This window comes from Microcaecilia unicolor, chromosome 1 (assembly GCF_901765095.1).
Source record: "Microcaecilia unicolor chromosome 1, aMicUni1.1, whole genome shotgun sequence".
NCBI classification, from domain to species: Eukaryota; Metazoa; Chordata; class Amphibia; order Gymnophiona; family Siphonopidae; genus Microcaecilia; species Microcaecilia unicolor.
Window position 1 is genome coordinate 488,510,409 of NC_044031.1, and position 20,120 is coordinate 488,530,528.

At 42.2% G+C, this 20,120-nt stretch overlaps 1 protein-coding gene across 1 annotated transcript in view; it reads left to right on the forward strand.

Moving 5' to 3' along the window:
• SNTG1 (syntrophin gamma 1) overlaps positions 1-20,120 on the forward strand; it is a 734,999-nt gene that overhangs the window by 184,435 nt on the left and 530,444 nt on the right. The window contains exon 4 of the mRNA XM_030214286.1: positions 2,557-2,613. Coding sequence (XP_030070146.1) covers positions 2,557-2,613 — 57 coding nt within the window. The remainder of the gene's footprint in view (positions 1-2,556; positions 2,614-20,120) is intronic.

The following is a 20,120-nucleotide window of genomic DNA, read 5'->3' on the forward strand; positions in this document are numbered from 1 at the left end:
TAACCAGATGACCACTGGAAGGAATCAGGGGTGACCCCCCCCCCCCCCCCGATAGCTTCCCAATGGGCACTAAGACCTTCCCACCCCTAAAAAATCAGACTTACTAGCCTCTTTGACAGCCTCAGATGAAAAAGTCAGGTCTATTAGAGTAGCATGCAGGTCCCCGGAGTAGTGTAATGGTCAGTACAGTACACTATAGAGTGGGAGACTCAGGTCTCTATCTCCCTCTACCTGTCACACTTGTGGTAGAAACTGTGATCCCTCCCAAAGTCACCAAAACCCTACTATACCCACATATAGGTGCCCCCTTCACCCATAAGGGCTATTCTGGTGATGTACAGTGGGGGTAGTGGGTTTTGGAGGGCTCAGGGGACAAGATAAGGGAGTAAAGGTGAGATGTGTATCTGAGAGCATTTTTATGAAGTGCACAGAAGTGCCCTCTAGGGTGCACCATTGCTATCCTGGGATGTCTGGGGGATGCTGGCTCCTCCTACATCCCAATGGCACGAATCGCTACATTTTGTACTTATTCAATTTTGTTTTTCAAAAACGGACTAAAAAACAAAATGTCCAAAACACAAACCCTTGTTCGAAACAGTATTTAAAAAAAAAAAATAAGAAGAAGATAGACATTTTTCTTTTTCAGAAATTACCTTGTTTCCTATTTATAGTTTGGATAGTTTGTGCAAAATGTACTAAGTCAGACTTAGACATAATATCGAAAATGCCCCTTTTAGCCAAGGCCGTAAGGTGTGTCAGTGGGATTCCAACACTGGGCTTTCTGGTTCACAGCCTGCCTCTCTAACCACTATATTGCTACTACACTCCTATTTTTTTTTTTCAGAAAACTCCACCCTACAAAGCCCCTTTTCAATATTCTACCCACCAACATCCCCTTCTTATATATTTCACCACCTGCTGATCCCCTGGTACCTACCAGAGGTCTCCCAGGTAGCAAGAGTGAGGGAAGGAGCAAATCCCAGTTGCTCTTGCCTCTTCAGCACAAAGGTTCACCCTAGCACCCAAAGTCCTCAAACTGTAATTGCCAGTAATTCTGCTAGGGGTCAAGCTGTAAAAAAAGGGATTGTTCTCTTATTTGACAGCTTGACCCCTAGTGTCAGACCTTCTAGGGGGTATTTTCACCATTTTGAACCCAGGTGACAATGGGGAAGGATTGATTGGGGATTGCTCCTGCCCACATATCACTAGCCACCAGAGTGATCAGAGAAAATTATGGGGGTATTGAGAGTGGGGTATTTCTGAGAAAGTGGTTGGGGGGGATTATGAGAAAGGGGTTCTGTTTTCTTTTTTTTCTTTTCGTTTTATTTTTAGAAAATGTGATTTAGGGATAGGAGTTTTGATTGGGGCATCAGCTTCTGGGAAGTTATGAAATTTGGCATTTGAAGGGTGGAAGTAGCATCTTAGACTGAGATGTATGTGTGTGCTTGGGGGAGGGGGGATAATTTCATATTGCATGTAAAAGATAGAGGGCACAACTTCAAGCCATAGTGTTTGCATGCAAGGAACACATGATGTACCCAGCTGTAGCAATGTAAAATGAAATTTATCATGTGAGTCACTGACTTGCAGCATCAAGGTGAAACAGGTTACTGACTTGAGTGGTAAATTTTATATATTTTATTTATTTATTGGGATTATTTATTGCATTGTTCCTGGCTGCAGCAGTGCAAACTTATACTTACCAAGGGGTCCTTTTACCAAGGTGCATTGAAAAATGGCCTGTGGTAGTGTAGACACATGTTTTGGGCGCGCACAGTTATTTTTCAGCGCACATACAAAAAATGCTTTTAAAAACTTTTTGCCGAAAATGGACGTACAGCAAAATGAAAATTGCCGTGCGTCCATTTTGGGTCTGACACCTTACAGCCAGGCTTTGACTTAGCGGTAAGGTCTCATGCGGTAACCGGGCGGTAATGACCTACATGCATCAGAAATGTAAAAATATTTTTTAGATGTGCATTAGCGGATGTGCACCAAAATTACAATTACTGTGAAAGCCACATGATTACCAGGCAGTAGCACCAATTTGGCGCATGATAGGCGTGTGTAGGTGCCTATCCAGCTTATTTTCGAAGGAGATCGCTGGCCATCTTCCGACACAAATCAGGAGATGGCCGGCGATCTCCTGAACCCGGCCAAATCGGTATAATCGAAAGCCGATTTTGGCCGGCGCCAACTGCTGTCATGGAGCCGGCCAAACTTCAAGGGGGCGTGTTGGTAGGGTAGCGAAGGCGGGACTGGATAAGTTATGCAGACAGTGGCTGAATATCACTGCTATCCGTATAACTTCTAGTCCCTCTTTTGCAAGTCCATATTCTTGTTCCACTTTGGTCAGGTAACTTTTTGGCAAGAGCTATCCATTCACAAGGGCAAGAATTTGAAAACAAAAGACATACAAAATCTGTTTAACTTCAAAAGGTATATGAATAAATGATTCTGAATATTGTTTAGGTTTTGTTTTTCCACAGATGTCTGAAATGAACAGAAACTGATAAACTGTCATTCCCTCCCCCCCCCCCCCCCCCCCCCCCTTAGGAAAGAACAGTGATAATTAGAAGACAAACAGTGGGAGGCTTTGGACTTAGCATTAAGGTATGGCTCTATTGTTTCTCTTGGTGCATTGGTTATTAAGGGATGGATTTGCTAAGGAGTACTCTATAGAAATGGTGTCCAATTTAATAAGCTTTTCTTCCCCATAGGCAGAGTGAGAGAAAATGAAGCCTTAGGACATTAAACCAAAAATGATGGATTAAAAAAAAAACTCTTAGTAAATCTGACCCTTTGGCTTTTCAATATATTGCTATTACTTTGCATGTAATATATAATGAACAATTTCAGTCAGTTAATCAGAAATAAAAGAGTTTTAAATGTTTCAGTCTCATCCTATAATAGTGTAATGAAGGGTGATCAGTTCTCTTCTCTCTAGGCACTTTTAATGAGAAACAAGCTTTAAAAAAAAATTCTCAAACATAATGTTAATTGGCTGGATGCTTTTAATCTTTGCTACAGTACCTGTGGCTTCAAATATGTTTCATTTGAAAATTAGTTTCCATCTGTTTCATGTCTTTTCTAATTATGGGACTTGGGTTTTCTGTTTCTTCTTTTGTTTGTGGTTTTTGTTGTTGAACCATTTTGGGGGGGTTAGTAATTGATGCTGGAAAGTAACAAATTAGAATCCTCCTATTTTCTGACATTGTGGTTGTAGCACAAGCTTGGTTCAGGGTCAATATGGGGGGGGCACTGCCCCCACCAGTTGTGGGTGCTTCTAAATTAGTAGGCCTTCTTCCTACTGCCAATCTGACTTCCTTGCTCATTGTAGCTCCCCCCCCCCCCCCCCCCCAATAATTGGTTAATGGTTTGGAGAAGTTCTGTTCTTTAGATCTGACAGAAATATGGTTAAATAGGACAAAGTGACACTCCAAGGGACTGACACAATCACTGGTGTGCTGGAGCCGGTTGTTAAATTTTGTCCGGACTTGCGAGCCGGTTGTTGGAAAGGGCGAGCAGGTTCTCCCTCCCTCCGCCATCCGGATCCGGTCCCTCATCGACCCTACCTTGACCATCGAATTCTTCGGGGCAGGCAGTGTTGCCTGCCCGCTGCTATCGCTGACTCTCCCCCGCTGCCTGTTTGCACTTTAAAAATGGCTGCCGAGACTTCCAGAGGCAGCCTCGCGAGACTTCTGTAAGTCTCGGCGGCGGAGGAAAGTCAGCGATGGCAGCGGGCAGGCAACATTGCCTGCCCCGAAGAATTTGATGGCCAAGATAGGGTCGGTGAGGGACCTGATCGGGAGGGAGGGAGGAAGCAGGAGAATTTGCGGAACAAGTCGGGAGGGGTGGCAGGGAAGGGAGCTGCTGGTGCATACAGGGCAGGGGAGAGGAGAGGAGGGTCACTGCTGGACATGGGTGGATGGAGGGCAGGGGAGAGAAGGGTCGCTGGCCATGGGTGCATGCAGGGCAGGGGAGAGGAGGGTCGCTGGCCATGGGTGGATGGAGGGCAGGGGAGAGAAGGGTCGCTGGGTATGGGTGCATGCTGGGCAGGGGAGAGGAGGGTCACTGCTGGCCATGGGTAGATGGAGGGTAGGGGGAGAGGAGGGGAGAGAGAATAAATGCTGGACATGGATGGAGGGGAGGGAAGAGTGAGGAAGGAGATGAGATAAGGGAAAAGGAAGAGAGGAGAAAAAACTGCACATGGATGAAGAAAATAGGCAGAAGCTGAGGGCCAGAAATGAAGAAGAAAGGAGGAAAGTAAAGAAATAAATGGAAAGGAAGCCCTGGAAATGGAGTTAAGAGAACAGATAGCAGCACCTGGGCCAGCATGAGCAGAAAAACAAAGTCACCAGACAACAAAGGTAGAAAAAATCATTTTATTTTCATTATAGTGTTTGGAATATGTCCACTTTGAGAATCAGATGCTCAACATTAAAAGTTTATTACTTATTTATGGCATTTTATGCCACATTAAACATGAATTAGATTGGAACCTGGGATCATTTAATTTTTTTTTCTGGAGAAAGTAATGCATTGCCCCCCCACCCACCGGCTATAGCCAGCTCTGCAATTTTTGGGGGGGGGGGCGCAGAGGTGGATGAGGGGGCGCAGAGGTGGACAGGGGGGGGGTGCAGTGGTGGACGGGGGGGGGGGGGGGGCGCCGAGGTGGACCGGGGAGAGAGCCTGTTGTTAAAAATTTACCAGCACACCACTGGACACAATAGTGTGTTTCTCTCATTTTGTTCACCGGAGAGAGAAAACCACAGTGAATCACACCCCAAGTGACCCAATTCGTCCAGAATGACCTTCTGCCAGGTCTTAATTAGTGGCTGAGATGAAATTGAGGATAAATTCTCAGGACGGGAATGATTAGGATTCTAGCAAAATCAGATGAAGACACATCACATGTCTTCAGTAATGTTCTGGAGTCACAAGGAGGAAAAGTAACCTGCCACACAGAAATTCTTGAACATATATATATTCTAAGTTTAATCACTGGAAAATTCTTTCTCCCAGCAAGAGTTGGGAGAAGTGGAATAAGATATCCTCTTTTTTTAAACAAAAATTTAGGATGTTATAAGTACATAAGTGGGAAAGACCAAGAGTCCATCGAGCCCAGCATCCTGTCCACGACAGCGGCCAATCCAGGCCAAGGGCACCTGGCAAGCTTCCCAAACGTACAAACATTCTATACATGTTATTCCTGGAATTGTGGATTTTTCCCAAGTCCATTTAGTAGCGGTTTATGGACTTGTCCTTTAGGAAACCGTCTAACCCCTTTTTAAACTCTGCCAAGCTAACCGCCTTCACCACGTTCTCCGGCAACGAATTCCAGAGTTTAATTATGCATTGGGTGACGAAAAGGTTTCTCTGATTTGTTTTAAATTTACTGCACTGTAGTTTCATCGCATGACCCCTAGTCCTAGTATTTTTGGAAAGCGTGAACAGATGCTTCACATCCACCTGTTCCACTCCACTCATTATTTTATATACCTCTATCATGTCTCCCCTCAGCCGTCTCTTCTCCAAGCTGAAAAGCCCTAGCCTCCTTAGTCTTTCTTCATAGGGAAGTCATCCCATCCCCGCTATCATTTTAGCTGCCCTTTGCTGCACCTTTTCCAATTCCACTATATCTTTCTTGAGATGCGGCGACCATCTAACCCCTTTTTAAACTCTGCTAAGCTAACCTCCTTCACCACGTTCTTCAGCAACAAATTCCAGTGTTTAATTATGCGTTGGGTGAAGAAAAAATTTCTCCGATTTGTTTTAAATTTACTACACTTTAAGTTTCATCACATGTCCCCTAGTCTTAGTTATTTTCTAATGTATGAATACTTTTATATTGGGTATTTTCTCACACAGGCTGTATCGGGTCATTGAATAACATTGCTTCCTTTGTATTTGGCTCTTCCTTATGGCTCTATCCGTGGATCCATTCACTTCTTGTTTTAGGTCATGCCTTTTCAGTAGTAGCTCAAGGTAAGTTAGAGTCAGGTGCAGTAGGTATTGCTATGTCTCCAAAGGCTGAACAATATTAAGGGGCTGATGCAGAAAGCTAAGCTTGCACAGGTGACCACACACACTTAGTTTGTTCTCTGTGTACAATTTTCTAGGCATATGATATAGAAAAGGATTTAATGCATAAGTTAACCCTATGCAAAATCTTGCATTAGACAACAGTGTACAGCATATTAAAATCAATTGTATTGAGGGTGCAATGTTCCACCCTGATGCAGAGGTCTTGCACAACACAGACACTTGAATGCCAGGTGTGAGGAGGTGTAGAAGGGTTAGCTCATTCTTCTGTAGTAGTGTCTGTGAGGATTTAATGTCTTTTTTGTTTTCTTTTTCCTGCAAGCACACTAGACCCACTAACTTTGCTTAAGTCCTTCCTGAAGGAGGGAGATGATAGTTCTGTGCACAGGCTGAAACAGAAAATAATTGTATTAGCATACATATGCTTATGTGTTGGAATGCTATTCTCCAGTATGCTCTCCCTGATTAGCAGTGGCATTCCTAGGTCGGCTGCCACCTGTGGCGGATAGCCACTGCACCCCCCCCCCCAGTGCATCACCCCCCAGGCACATTATCACCTCCACCCTCCCAAGTACATCCCTCTTAACTCCAGGGCCAGGGGGTGCAGGGAGCAGTCACACGGATGTTGGATCCCTGCCCCGGAACAGGAAATAACGGCAGAGGGAGCAGGGAACAGGCGGAGCTGACAGCTGCGCGGCTGCTCCCTGCACCCCCTTGCAGCGTACACCCAGGAAGCGCTATTCTATAAGCTGTGTTTAAAGTTAAGCATGGTTTATAGAATAGTACTTCATGCCCAGATATGTATTTTGGAGTGTCTAGAACGAATTAATTGGATTTACATTGATTCATATGGAAATAATTGCCTCGGTTTTCGTCAGTTTTGGATTTCGCAGATTGTTTTCGGACAGATTATCGACGAAAACTGAGGTATTACTGTATATTCAAATTGAGCAATTTAGATTGATGGTGCAGCCTTTGTTAATATCCCAGCTGGACTACTGCAATATTGTTTACTGGGGCTATATAAAATATCTACAGAAAAGACTGAATACATTACTAAACACCTCTATTAGGCTTATCTACTCTATCGAGCAAATATGATAGAGTAGCCTCTCTATGTCCTCTGTTTACAAAGCCACGCTAGCGGCTGGCAGTGTGGTACTGCCAACATAGCCCATTCACTTTGAATGGGCTGTATCAGCAAAGCTGCATGGCAGCCGCCGGCGTGGCTTTGCAAAAAGGGGGCTATATATTCAACTCCATTGGTTGTTATAGAGCTGAGGGTCATGTATAAGCTATATTGCATAATCTTTAAAACTATGAATGGAAAGGCACCGAGTTATATGTATGACTTGCTTTATCTCCTCTCTACTTGTGATAGACAGTCAACATGTAATTACCATTTCAATTTCCCAGCCCTAGAGAAATTAGATATAAAAGATTTCTATTGTCTTCTTTCACTTATCAGGCAGCAAAGGGGCATATTATCAACTTTTATACAATAAGGCTCATTTTCGAAAGAGAAGGACGCCCATCTTTCAACACAAATTGGAAGATGGGCATCCTTCTCACAAGGTCACCCATATCGGCATAATCGAAAGCCGATTTTGGGCGTCCCCAACTGCTTTCCGTCGCAGGGACGACCAAAGTTCACAGGGGCGTGTCGGAAGCATAGTGAAGGCGGAACTTGGGCGTGCCTAACACATGGGCATCCTTGACCCATAATGGAAAAAAAAGGGCATCCCCAACGAGCAGTTAGATGAGTTTACCTGGTCCTGTTTTTCTTACGACCAAGCCTCAAAAAGGTGCCCAAACTGACCAGATGACCACCGGAGAGAATCGGGGATCACTTCCCCTTACTCCCCCAGTGGTCACTAACCCCCTCCCACCCTCAAAAAAATCTTTAAAAATCTTTTGTGCCTTCCTCTATGCCAGCCTCAAATGTCATACTCAAGTCCATCACAGCAGTATGCAGGTCTTTGGAGCAGTTTTAGTGGGTGCAGGGCACTTCAGGCAGGTGGACCCAGGCCCATCCCCCCTACCTGTTACACTTGTGGTGGTAAATGTGAGCCCTCCAAAACCCATCACAAACCCACTGTACCCACATCCAGGTGACCCCTTCACCCCTTAGGGCTATGGTAGTGGTGTACAGTTGTGGGTAGTGGGTTTTGGGGGCTCAGCACAGAAGGTAAGGGAGCTATGTACCTGGGTGCATTTTATGAAGTCCACTGCAGTGCCCCCTAGGGTGCCCGGTTTGTGTCCTGGCATGTCAGGGGGACCAGTGCACTATGAATGCTGGCTCCTCCCATGACCAAAGGGCTTGCATTTGGTCGTTTCTGAGATGGGCATCCTTGGTTTCCATTATCGTCGAAAATCAGAAACAACCAAGTCTAAGGATGACCTAAATATCAAGATTTGGGCGTCCCTGACCGTATTATCAAAATGAAAGATGGATGTCCACTGGGACGTTTTGCGAGGACATCCTCAGCAAAACTCGGGTGTCCCTTTTGATTATGCCCCTCAATGTCTACCTAATTATGAACTATTTAGCAAATCTGTAAGAACTATTTTGCTTCATAGATATGCTTTGTCTAGTTAATTTGTCATTTACAGGCTGTAATTCTAGGTAAATACCATTTTGCTTTATAGGCATGTTTCTGTTTAGTTAATATCATTCATACTGGCTACAGTTCCTGGGTAATGTCTTAGTTTTCTTACTGTGATCTGCTTCGAACTGTATGGTATGAGTGGAATATAAAATGTGATGCAAATGTAAATATTTTATCAGACTGAACATTTCACTTCCTGCCAGTACAGTTGCTGAACACTTTTAGCTGTGCTAGCTTAATAATGACTTACAACCACACCAAACAGTCATTTCCAAATTCTGTTTTACTAACAGCAAAGTAGATTGAATAGTAGAGCAATAGGGAAAGGGGACTTGATATACTGCCTTTCTGAGGTTTTTGCAAATGCATTCATCAGGTACTTATTTTGTACCAGGGATAATGGAGGGTTAGGTGACTTGTCCTGAGTCACAAGGAGCTGCAGTGGGAATTGAACGCAGTTCTCCAGGATCAAAGTCCACTGCACTAGCCACTAGGCTACTCCTTCACAACATAAAGATAAAGACGTTAACAATAGCTACATTCATTTTAGTTGTGGTACTTATACTTAAAAGTAGGACATAGCATGTTTCATTTCACTTAAGTGACATTTTTTGTGTGTTCTTCACTGTAATTTTACTTTTAAGTATTAAACTATTTATTTATCTTTACTATTACATTAGAACTTTGAACAGCACTTGTCATCCTCCAAGGTCAAAAGGATTTGAGTGAACCATATTCATATCCTATTTAATGATATGAATAGAAATGTTGTTACTTGGCTACAATTCATTCAGTAAAATGTATGCCAACAGTTTTGCATATTCCTGTAAAGTAAATGCACTTGTTTATAGTGGATACCTTTCTTTATGTGTGTGTGTGTGTGTGTGTGTGTGTGTGTGTGTGTGTGTGTGGCAATTCACAGAATGCCCACTGGACTTGCAAGCTAACCTCTGGCTAGGGTGAACAGACAGATATGGAAATGTTATCAGAAATTAGGGAGTCTAACAAACTGGGGAACATAACAATAATGGATGATTTCAATTACCCCGATACTGACTGGGTACATATAACATCAGGGCATACTAGGGAGGTAAAATTCATTGATAAATCAAGGCCTGCTTTATGGAGCAGCTAGTTCAGCAACCATCAAGAGGGGGGAACAGACTTAGTCCTTAGTAGAGCACATGATCTGCTGCAGGAGATAATGGTGTTGGAGCCACTTGATAACAACGACTATAACATGATCAGATTTGATATAATCTCTGGAGTAAGTATGCACAGGAAATCCAATACATTAGCATTTAAGTTTCAAAAAGGAGAATATGACAAAATTAGGAAAATGGTCAAAAAAACAACTTAGAGGAGCAACTGCAATGGTCAAAAATTTACATCAGGTGTGGATGTTATTCAAAAATATCATCCTTGAAGTCCAGATCAGATAGATTCCGTATATTAAAAAAGGAGAAAGGAAGACCAAATGACAACTGGCATGGTTAAAAAGTGAGGTAAAGGAAGCTATTAGGGATAAAAGAAAATCTTTCAGAAAACGGAAGAAGGATCCAACTGAAAGTAATAGGAAACAGCATAAGGAATGGCAAGTCAAATGCAAAGCGCTGATACAGAAAGCAAAGAGCAACTTTGAAAAGACGATTGCTTTGGAGGCAAAAAACATAGTAAAATAGTTTTTAGGTATATTAGAAGTAAGAAGCCAGCAAAAGAATCAGTTGGACCGCTAGATAACCAAGGGGTAAAAGGGGCACTAAGGGAAGACAAGGCCATAGCGGAGAGATTAAATTAATTCTTTGCTTCAGTCTTCACTGAGGAAGATGTGGGGGATATACCAGTGCCAGAAATGGTATTCAATGCTGATAAGTCACCAAATCTCTGAAAGAAATTTCTGTAAGCCTGGAAGATGTAATGGGGCAATTTAACAAATTGAAGAGTGGCAAATTGTTTGGACTGGATGCTGTATATCCCAAAGTACGGATAGAAATGAAAAATGCATTTGCAGAGCTATTGTTAGTAATATCAATTTATCTTTAAAATCAAGTGTGGGACCAGAAGATTAGAGGGTGGACAATGCAACACCAATTTTAAAAAGGGTCCCAGAAGCAGGGGCGTAGCTATGGGTGGGCCCGTCTCTTACGTCACTGCCCCTGTAACAGTGACGGATGGCAGGATGGGGAGAAAGAGGGAAAATGGAAGGATGGGGAGAGAAAGAGGGAAACAGATGAGAGGATGGCAGAGAAAGAGGGAAAACGGAAGGATGGGGAGAGAAAGAGGGAAAACAGATGGGAAGATGGCAGAGAAAGAGGGAAAATGGAAGGATGGGGAGAGAAAGAGGGAAAACAGATGGGATGATGGCAGAGAAAGAGGGAAAACGGAAGGATGGGGAGAGAAAGAGGGAAAACAGATGGAAGGATGGCAGAGAAAGAGGGAAACGGAAGGATGGGGAGAGAAAGAGGAAAAACAGATGGAAGGATGGCAGAGAAAGAGGGAAACAGATGGAAGGATGGCAGAGAAAGAGGGAAAAAGGAAGGATAGGGAGAGAAAGAGGGAAAACAGATGGAAGGATGGCAGAGAAAGAGGAAAAACGGAAGGATGGGGAGAGAAAGAGGGAAAACAGATGGGAGGATGGCAGAGAGAGGGAAAATGGAAGGATGGGAGAGAAAGAGGGAAAACAGATGGAAGATGGCAGAGAAAGAGGGAAAACGGAAGGATGGGGAGAGAAAGAGGGAAAACAGATGGGAGGATGGCAGAGAAAGAGGGAAATGGAAGGATGGGGAGAGAAAGAGGGAAAACAGATGGAAGGATGGCAGAGAAAGAGGGAAAACAGATGGATGGGGAGAGAGACACTGGATGGAAGGATGGGGAGAGAAAGAGGGGAGATGAATGAAAGAATGCAGAGAAAAAGGGGAGAGACTGGAAGGATGTGGAGAGAGAAGGGACACTGAACAGAAAAGGGTAGAGAGATAAACCCTGGTTAGAAGGAGGGAGAGAGACATTAGATGGAAGGATCAGGAGAGAGGGTAGATGGGTGGAAGGATGGGGAGAGAAAGAGGGAAGACGCTGGATGGAAGGGTAGGGAGAAAGAGGTGACACTGGATGGAAGGATGCAGAAAGAAAGAGGGGAGACTATTGGAAGGATGGGGAGAGAGAGGGGAGACACTGGAAGGATGGGGAGAGAAAGAGGAGAGCTGCTGCATGGAAAGGGGGAGTAGTGAAAGATTGGAGAATAAGAGGAAGGGGCATGGGGAGAACAAGGGTGAGAAAAAGATGAAAAGCCATAAGTAGATGAAGAAAATTAAAGAATGGATAGTAAGAATGAATTAAATCTGGACACAGAGAGAGGCAGAAAAATATTGAAGAAAGCAAAGAAAAAGGAGAGAAAAATGACAAATGGCCAGGAAACCCTGGCAGAAGAGTTAAGCGAAAACGAAGGAAAGTAGAATCTAGAGACTGGGAGCAACACAATGAGAAAAAGTAAATGGCCATACAACAAAGGTAAAGAAAATAATTTTATTTTTAATTTAGGATAAAGTAATATGGTGTTAATAAAGTTTCAGAGACCAATACTTCCTTCCTTAGGTCAGGAGAGGATACTGTAACAGCATTATACTGACCTGAGGCAGGAGGTTTTGGCCTCTGAAAGCTCACTGAAAAGGATTAGGCTATTAAATAAATTGTCTGAAATCTGATGCACTGAAAAGCAGCACTTTACCCTGTGTGACAAATGCATCTGAGTGTGACTAAATTTTGCTGGGAGGGGTGGGGTAGAGAGAAACTTTTGTGCCCACCCACTTTGGGTTCAGGCTCACCCAAAATTGGCAGTCTCCATTGGCAGTGATCTCCACTTTACCTATAATCAGACCTGTTTTTCTCTTATATCTGCTTATTTAATTTCTTGTTTAATTCAATTGCTAAATTTCTACTATGTCATTCATGTGCTCTATGTAACACTAACTGTTATCTTCCAATCTATTATCTACCAATAACGATATATTGTAAGCCACATTGAGCCTGCAAATAGGTGGGAAAATGTGGGATACAAATACAACAAATAAAAATAAAATAAAAATATATGGACTGGTGAGCCTGATGTCCATGCTGGGCAAAATGGTAGAGACTATTATAAAGAATAAAGTGGAGTGGAGTAGTGGCCTAGTGGTTAGAGCACCAGTCTTATAATTCGGACGTGGCCAGTTCAAATCCCACTGTTGCTCCTTGTGATCTTGGGCAAGTCATTTAACCCTCCATTGCCTCAGGTACAAACTTAGATTATGAGCCCTCCTGGGACACACAAATATCCAGTGTACCTGGCTGTAACTCACCTTGAGCTACTACTGAAAAAGGTGTGAGCAAAATCTAAAAAAAAATAACAGAGCATATACAAAGACAAGGATTAATAAGGCAAAGCCAACATGGATTTAGTGAAGGGAAATCTTGCCTCACCAATCTACTATATTTCTTTGAAGAGTTGAATAAACATGTGGATAAACGTGAGCCAGATAATATTGTGCATCTAGATTTTCAAAAGGCATTTGGCAAAGTTCCTCATGAAAGACTCCTGAGGAAATTAGAAAGTTATGAAATAGGAGGTTGTATCCTATTGTGGATTAAAAACGTGTTAAAAGATAGAAGAGAGTAGGGTTAAATGGTCAGCATTCTCAATGAAGAAGGGTAGATAGTGAGGTTTGTGCTGGAATCACTGCTTTTTACCATATTTATAAATGATCTAGTGATGGGAATAACTAGTGATGTAATTACATTTGCTGATGACACAAAGTTATTCAACATTCTTAAATCACAAGAGGACCTTACAAGACTGGGCATCCAAATGGGAGATGATGTTTAATGTGAGCAAGTGCAAAGTAATGCATGAGAGAAAGAGGAACCTAAGTTATAGCTTTGTGATGCAAGTTTCCACATTAGAGGTCCTGTTTACTAAACTGTGCTAAGGGCGTGCTAACATTTTTAGCATGCTCTAAACATTGGCATGTACTAAACACTATTGATACCCATATATTCTTATGGATGTCTGTTGCATTTAGTGTACACTAAAAATGCTAGTGCACCTTAGTAAACAGAGCCCTAGGAGTCACTACCCAGGAAAAGGATCTAGGTGTCATCATTGATGACAGGTTGAAACCCTCTGCTCAGTGTACAATGGCAGCTAAGAAAGCAAATAGAATGTTAGGTATTATTAAGAAAGGAAAGGAATGGAAAAGGAAAATGAAAATGTATAATGCTATTGCTCCATGGTGAAACCACATCTCGAATACTGTGTGTAATTCTGGTCATCGCATCTCAAAAAAGATATAGCGGAATTAGAAAAACTACAGAGAAAGGTGACAAATGTGTTAAAAGGGATGGGATGACTTCCCTAAGAGGGAATGCTAAAGGGGCTAGGGCTCTTAGGTTGGAGAAGAGATGGCTGAAAGGAGATATGATAGAGGTCTATAAAACACTGAGTGGAGTGGAACAGGTCACTTGTTTACCCTTTCCAAAAGTACTAGGACTAGGGGGCACACAATGAATCTACTAAGTAGTAAATTTAAAACAAACCGGAGAAAATATTTCTTCACTCAACGTGTAATTAAAGTCTGGAATGCATTGCCAGAGAATGTGGTAAAAGCAGTTAGCTTAACAGCACTTAATAAAAGGTTGGGATAATTTCCTAAAGAAAAGTCCATAAGCCATTATTAAGATGGACTTGAGACAATCCACTGCTTATTTCTAGGATAAGCAGCATAAAATCTGTTTTACTCTTTTGGGATCTTGTCAAGTACTTGTGACTTGGATTGGTCACTGTTGAAAACAGGATACTGGGATTGAAGGACCTTTGCTTTGTCTCAGTATGGCAATGCTTATGTTCTTATGTTCTAATGGTGCTCAAAATTGCACACACAAATTTGGGTGCATGCCTAATTTGCGCACACAATTTAATTGAGTAATGAGATAATTAGTGTCTATAAATGGGTACAAACAATCAATCGTTGGCATTAATTGGTGACAATTTGGATTTGCCTGCTCATCTTGCTAAACGCTTTTCTATAATGATACACATGCAAATCTTTTATCATGTAACTGGAAAGTGGGCATGACTATTGGAGGGACATGGGTGGTTCAGGTGCATTTATCAACATATGTGCAGTATTATAGAATTTAGGGGTTCTATGCCTAGTATACATATGAGGATTTATACCAGGTTTCAGTTGATGTAAATCCTCCCCCCCCTTCAAAAAAAAAGTTGGGCATGGATCCTGGTGCTACATGTTATTTTATAAATGGTATTCAACTTGGAGTTGACCTCTAATGACTAAACAGGGAAATCAAACTATATCAAAAATGTTAAGCTACTAAAAAATAGTTTGAAAATTTTATATCTCATTCACCTGTAACCTTCAGAACTTCTTAACAGAAGAATAAAGAATGTAAACAAATAAGACCTCAAAACTCCTGATAGGGACGAAAAGAGCAAGTATTATAATGTCCACTATCATAACTGGAAGTAAGGTATTATTATCATTGTCCATTTAGAAAAATGAGAGGAAGAAAAAAAGAATCTGCCGCAAAATCTCCCAACTTGTGGAGAAGATCAGCTGATTCCAAAAAAGAGGGGAGTTTTTGCGTCTGATTCTGTTTTTCCTCCTCTCATTTTTCTAAATGGACAATGATAATCCCAACTTTAAAAACCTGGATATCTGCGACATAACGAAACCAAAGACCGTAATGGACTTATCCTAACTCTTCCTCTCCCTCTCTAATGTTCCCCCAATCGTATTTACCACACATGTACCTCTCTCTACCACAATATCACCTTGTAATTGTGTTAGTTCATACCAGAATCGGCTAACGCCGTTTACGGTACTGTGTAAGCCACATTGAGCCTGCAAATAGGTGGGAAAATGTGGGATACAAATGTACCAAATAAATACATAATACCTTACTTCCAGTTATGATAGTGGACATTATAATACTTGCTCTTTTCGTCCCTATCAGGAGTTTTGAGGTCTTATTTGTTTACATTCTTTATTCTTCTGTTAAGAAGTTCTGAAGGTTACAGGTGAATGAGATATAAAATTTTCAAACTATTTTTTAGTAACCCAAGTTGGAGTACCATTTATAGAATAGCACTCAGTGCACATTTGTACTGAATCTAATCCTCAGTGATCAAAGGAAATCCCTGTAGTGTTTTAATTTGGAAATTTGCAGCTTAGCAAGAAATGTGGGTAGAAAGAATAGCAGCTGCAAACTCCTTGAGAGAAATTAAAGTGGAGATTTAAAAATAAACTCCCTGAATGTACTTTGCTGGGCTGGCTCCAATACCACTATGGATTTTCCCTTTTCCCCCACAGGATAAAGCACACATGCAGTGGACTGAGCTTTACTTGCCCACATAATGGAGGGGGACAGTTTTCAGAGGGTATCTGACTGCATGTAAGCACCCGCTTTCCCAAAGAAAAACATCTGAAAGTTGCCTCCTTACTGTGAACAATAGACTAGCAACTTGACTTATATCTGTAAAAGGTGGAACCTAGGGTCTATCGACAGTGATAGGCTGACCTCTTTCAATGAAGAGGAAGTTCTGAAATGAGGGGGCAAAGGATGAAGGTGAAAGAGGATAGACAGGAGTAATTTAAGGAAATATTTCTTTATGGAAAGGGTAGAATATGCATGGAATTGCCTCCCTGCAGAGGTGGTGAGGCAACAACTACCTGAATTCAAGAAAAAATGGGGCAGACACAGATGATCTCTAAGGAATAGCAAGGGAATGTAGAGCTAAATAGTTGGTATGGATGGGCAGACTAAATAGGTCATAAAGTCCTTTTTTTTATTTTTCTAGATTAAAAATTGCAGGCTCATGCATTGTGAAGACCTCCATACACCCATTTTCTCTTAGGTTCGCATTAGTACTTCTTTGCACTTATTGCACAGCCTGTATCCTTTTAACAGCACAGAGATCGAAGTATAGAATCCTTTTACTAAGCTGCGGTAAAAAGTGGCCTTAGTGTGCTTTTGCATAGGTTTTTCTCACATACAAAGGCCATTTTTACCACAGCCACTAATGTTCTATTAGCACATGGTCATTAAAAAAAAATTGTGTCCGTGCACCAAGGAGCTTTGATAACAGGAGACAGCATAATGTCACAAAGCTGAAGCCGGTCTCCACCCACTCCACTTAAGGAGGTTTTAATTCTCAGCAATGCTGCCACTGCCATCTTTGTACACCAAAAACAATGAAATTGATAGGGCAACAAGCTCTGCCTACTGGCTTTAGACCACGTGGAGGGGCATAATAGAAGGAAAACGTCTATCTCCATGGGCGTTTATCTCCGAGAACGGGTCCGTGAAGGGGCGGACCGAACCGTATTTTCGAAAAACATGGACGTTTATCTTTTTTTGAGCTGGGCGTTTTTGTTTTTCAGCGATAATGGAAACCGAAAGCGCCCAGCTCAAAAACGAATAAATCCAAGGCATTTGTTCGTGGGAGGGGCCAGGATTCGTAGTGCACTAGTCCCCCTCACATGCCAGGACACCAACCGGGCACCCTAGGGGGCACTTTTACAAAAAAAAAAAACAAGGTAAAACAGCTCCCAGGTGTATAGCACCCTTCCCTTGGGTGTTGAGCCCCCCAAATCCCCCTCAAAACCCACTGCCCACAAGTATACACCATTACTATAGCCCTAAGGGGTGAAGGGGGGCACCTACATGTGGGTACAGTGGGTTTGGGGGGCGGTTTGGATGGCTCCCATTTACCAGCACAAGTGTAACAGGTGGGGGGGATGGGCCTGGGTCCACCTGCCTGAAGTCCACTGCACCCCCCTAATAACTGCTCCAGTGACCTGCATACTGCTGCCAGGGAGGTGGGTATGACATTTGAGGGTGAAAATAAAAAGTTGTGAAACGGCATATTTTGTGGTGGGAGGGGGTTTGTGACCACTGGGGGAGTCAGGGGAGGTCATCCCCGATTCCCTCCAGTGGTCATCTGGTCATTTAGGGCACTTTTTGAGGCCTTATTCGTGGAAAAACAGGGTCCAGGAAAAGTGCCCTAAATTCTCGCTAAAAATGTATATTTTTTTTCCATTATGGGCGAAAGACGCCCATCTCTGATCGCCCGATAACCACGCCCCAGTCCGCCTTCACCACGCCTTCGACACGCCCCCATCAACTTTGTCAGCATCCGCGATGGAGTGCAGTTGAAAACGTCCAAATTCGGCTTTCGATTATACCGCTTTATTCGTTTTTGTGAGATAAACGTCTATCCCCCGATTTGGGTCACAATATAGGCGTTTTTCTTTTTCAATTACAAGCTGGATAATGATCCAGATAGGCTCATGCTGTCTTCTGTTATCAAAACTCCTTGGTGTGCACTTACTGCCACCATTTTGTAGGCAGTACAGGATCAAGCACTATTCCTGTGCTAACCAGTTAGTGCATGGTAATGTAATTGTACTAACTGATTAGTGCAGGAATGGCCACTCTCTGCCCCAAACATGTCACCTAAAAAAAAAAAATTCTTAGCACATGGTTAGTGTTCACATTTGACAGTTATCGCAGAATGCCTGAGCGTATCTGGCAGTACACCATTTTAAGTTATCTTAGGCACATGTTAGTGCCTAGTACAGCTTAGTAAAATGGCCCCTAAGTTCTAAAAGTCTAGAACCATGTACATAAGTACAAAAGTATTGCCATACTGGGACAGACTGAAGGTTCATCAAGCCAAGCATCCTGTTTCCAACAGTGGCCAATCCAGGTCCCAAGTACCTGGCAAGATCTCAAAAAGTACAATACATTTTATGCTGCTTATCCTACAAATAAGCAGTGGATTTTCCCCAAGTCCATTTTAATAATGGTCTATGGATATCTCCTTTAGGAAGCCATCAAAAACTTTTTAAAATCCCACTAAGCTAACCACCTTTACCACATTCTCTGGCAACAAATTCCAGAGTTTAATTACATGTTAGTGAAGAAAATTTTTGTCTGATTGGTTTTAAATTTACTATTTCATTGCATGCCCCCTAGTCCTAGTATTTTTGGAAAGCGTAAACAAGCGATTCACATCTACCCATTCCACTTCACTCATTATTTTATAGACCTCTATCATGTCTCCCCTCAGCCGTCTTCTCTCCAAGCTGAAGAGCCCTAGCCATAAAGAAGTCGTCCCATTCCCTTTACCATTTTTGTCACCCTTCTCTGTGCCTTTTCTAATTCCACTATATCTTTTTTGAGATACGGTGACCAGAATTGAACGCAATATTTGAGCTATGATTGCACCCTGGAGCAATACAGAAGCATTATAATGTCCTCATTTTTGTTTTCCATTCCTTTCCAAATAATATCTAACATTCTATTTGCTTTCTTAGCCGCCGCAGCACAATGAGTAGAGGGTTTCAATGTGTCATCAAAAATGACGCCTAGATCCCTTTCCTGGTCAGTGACTCCTAACGTGGAACCTTGCATTACACAGCTATAATTTGGATTCCTCTTTCCCACATGTATCACTTTGCACTTGCTCACATTAAACGTCATCTGCCATTTTGACACCCAGTTTCCCTGTCTCGTAAGGTCCTTGTAATTTTTCACAATCCCATTGCGATGTAACAACTTTGAATAACTTTGTGTCATCAGCAAATTTAATTCCCTCACTAGTTAATCCCATCTCTAGATCATTTATAAATATGTTAAAAAGCAGTGGTCCCAGCACAGACCATGGGGAACCCCACTATCTACCCTTCTCCACTGAGAATACTGACCATTTAACCCTACTCTTTGTTTTCTCTCATTTAACCATTTTTTAATCCACAATAGGACACTACTACCTATCCCATGACTCTCTAATTTCATCTGGAGTCTTTCATGAAGTACTTTGTCAAATGCCTTTTGAAAATCCAGATACACAATATCAACTGGCTCGCCTTTATCCACATGTTTGTTCACAAAGAAATTGAGGCAAGATTTCCCTTCACTAAATCCATGTTGACTTTTGGGCTCATTTTCAAAACAGAAAAAATCTAAAAAGTGGCATAAAGCAGCATTTGGACGTTTTTTTTTTTCACAAAAACATCCAAATCAGTATTTTCAAAACCAATTTTTAGATGTTTTTCTTTGAAGTCCATCAGAAGTGCATCCAAATCTCAAAGGGGCGTATCAGGTCCATGTTCAGGGCGGGACTTGGTCATTCCTGAGACTTAGATGTTTTTCAACCAAAAATGTTCAGGACTAAAACTAAGATGTTTTGAGCTAGTCCTGTTTTTATAATGAATAGACACAAAAAGGTGCCTTTAATAACCAGATGACCACTGAAGGGAATCATGGATGACCTCCCCTTATTCCCCCAGTGGTCACTAACCTCCTCCCACCCCCCAAAAATGTAAAGAAAAACATTACTTGCCAGCCTCAGATGTTATACTCAGGTCCATTAGAACAACATGCAGGTCCCTGGAGTAGTCTAGTGGTGGGTAC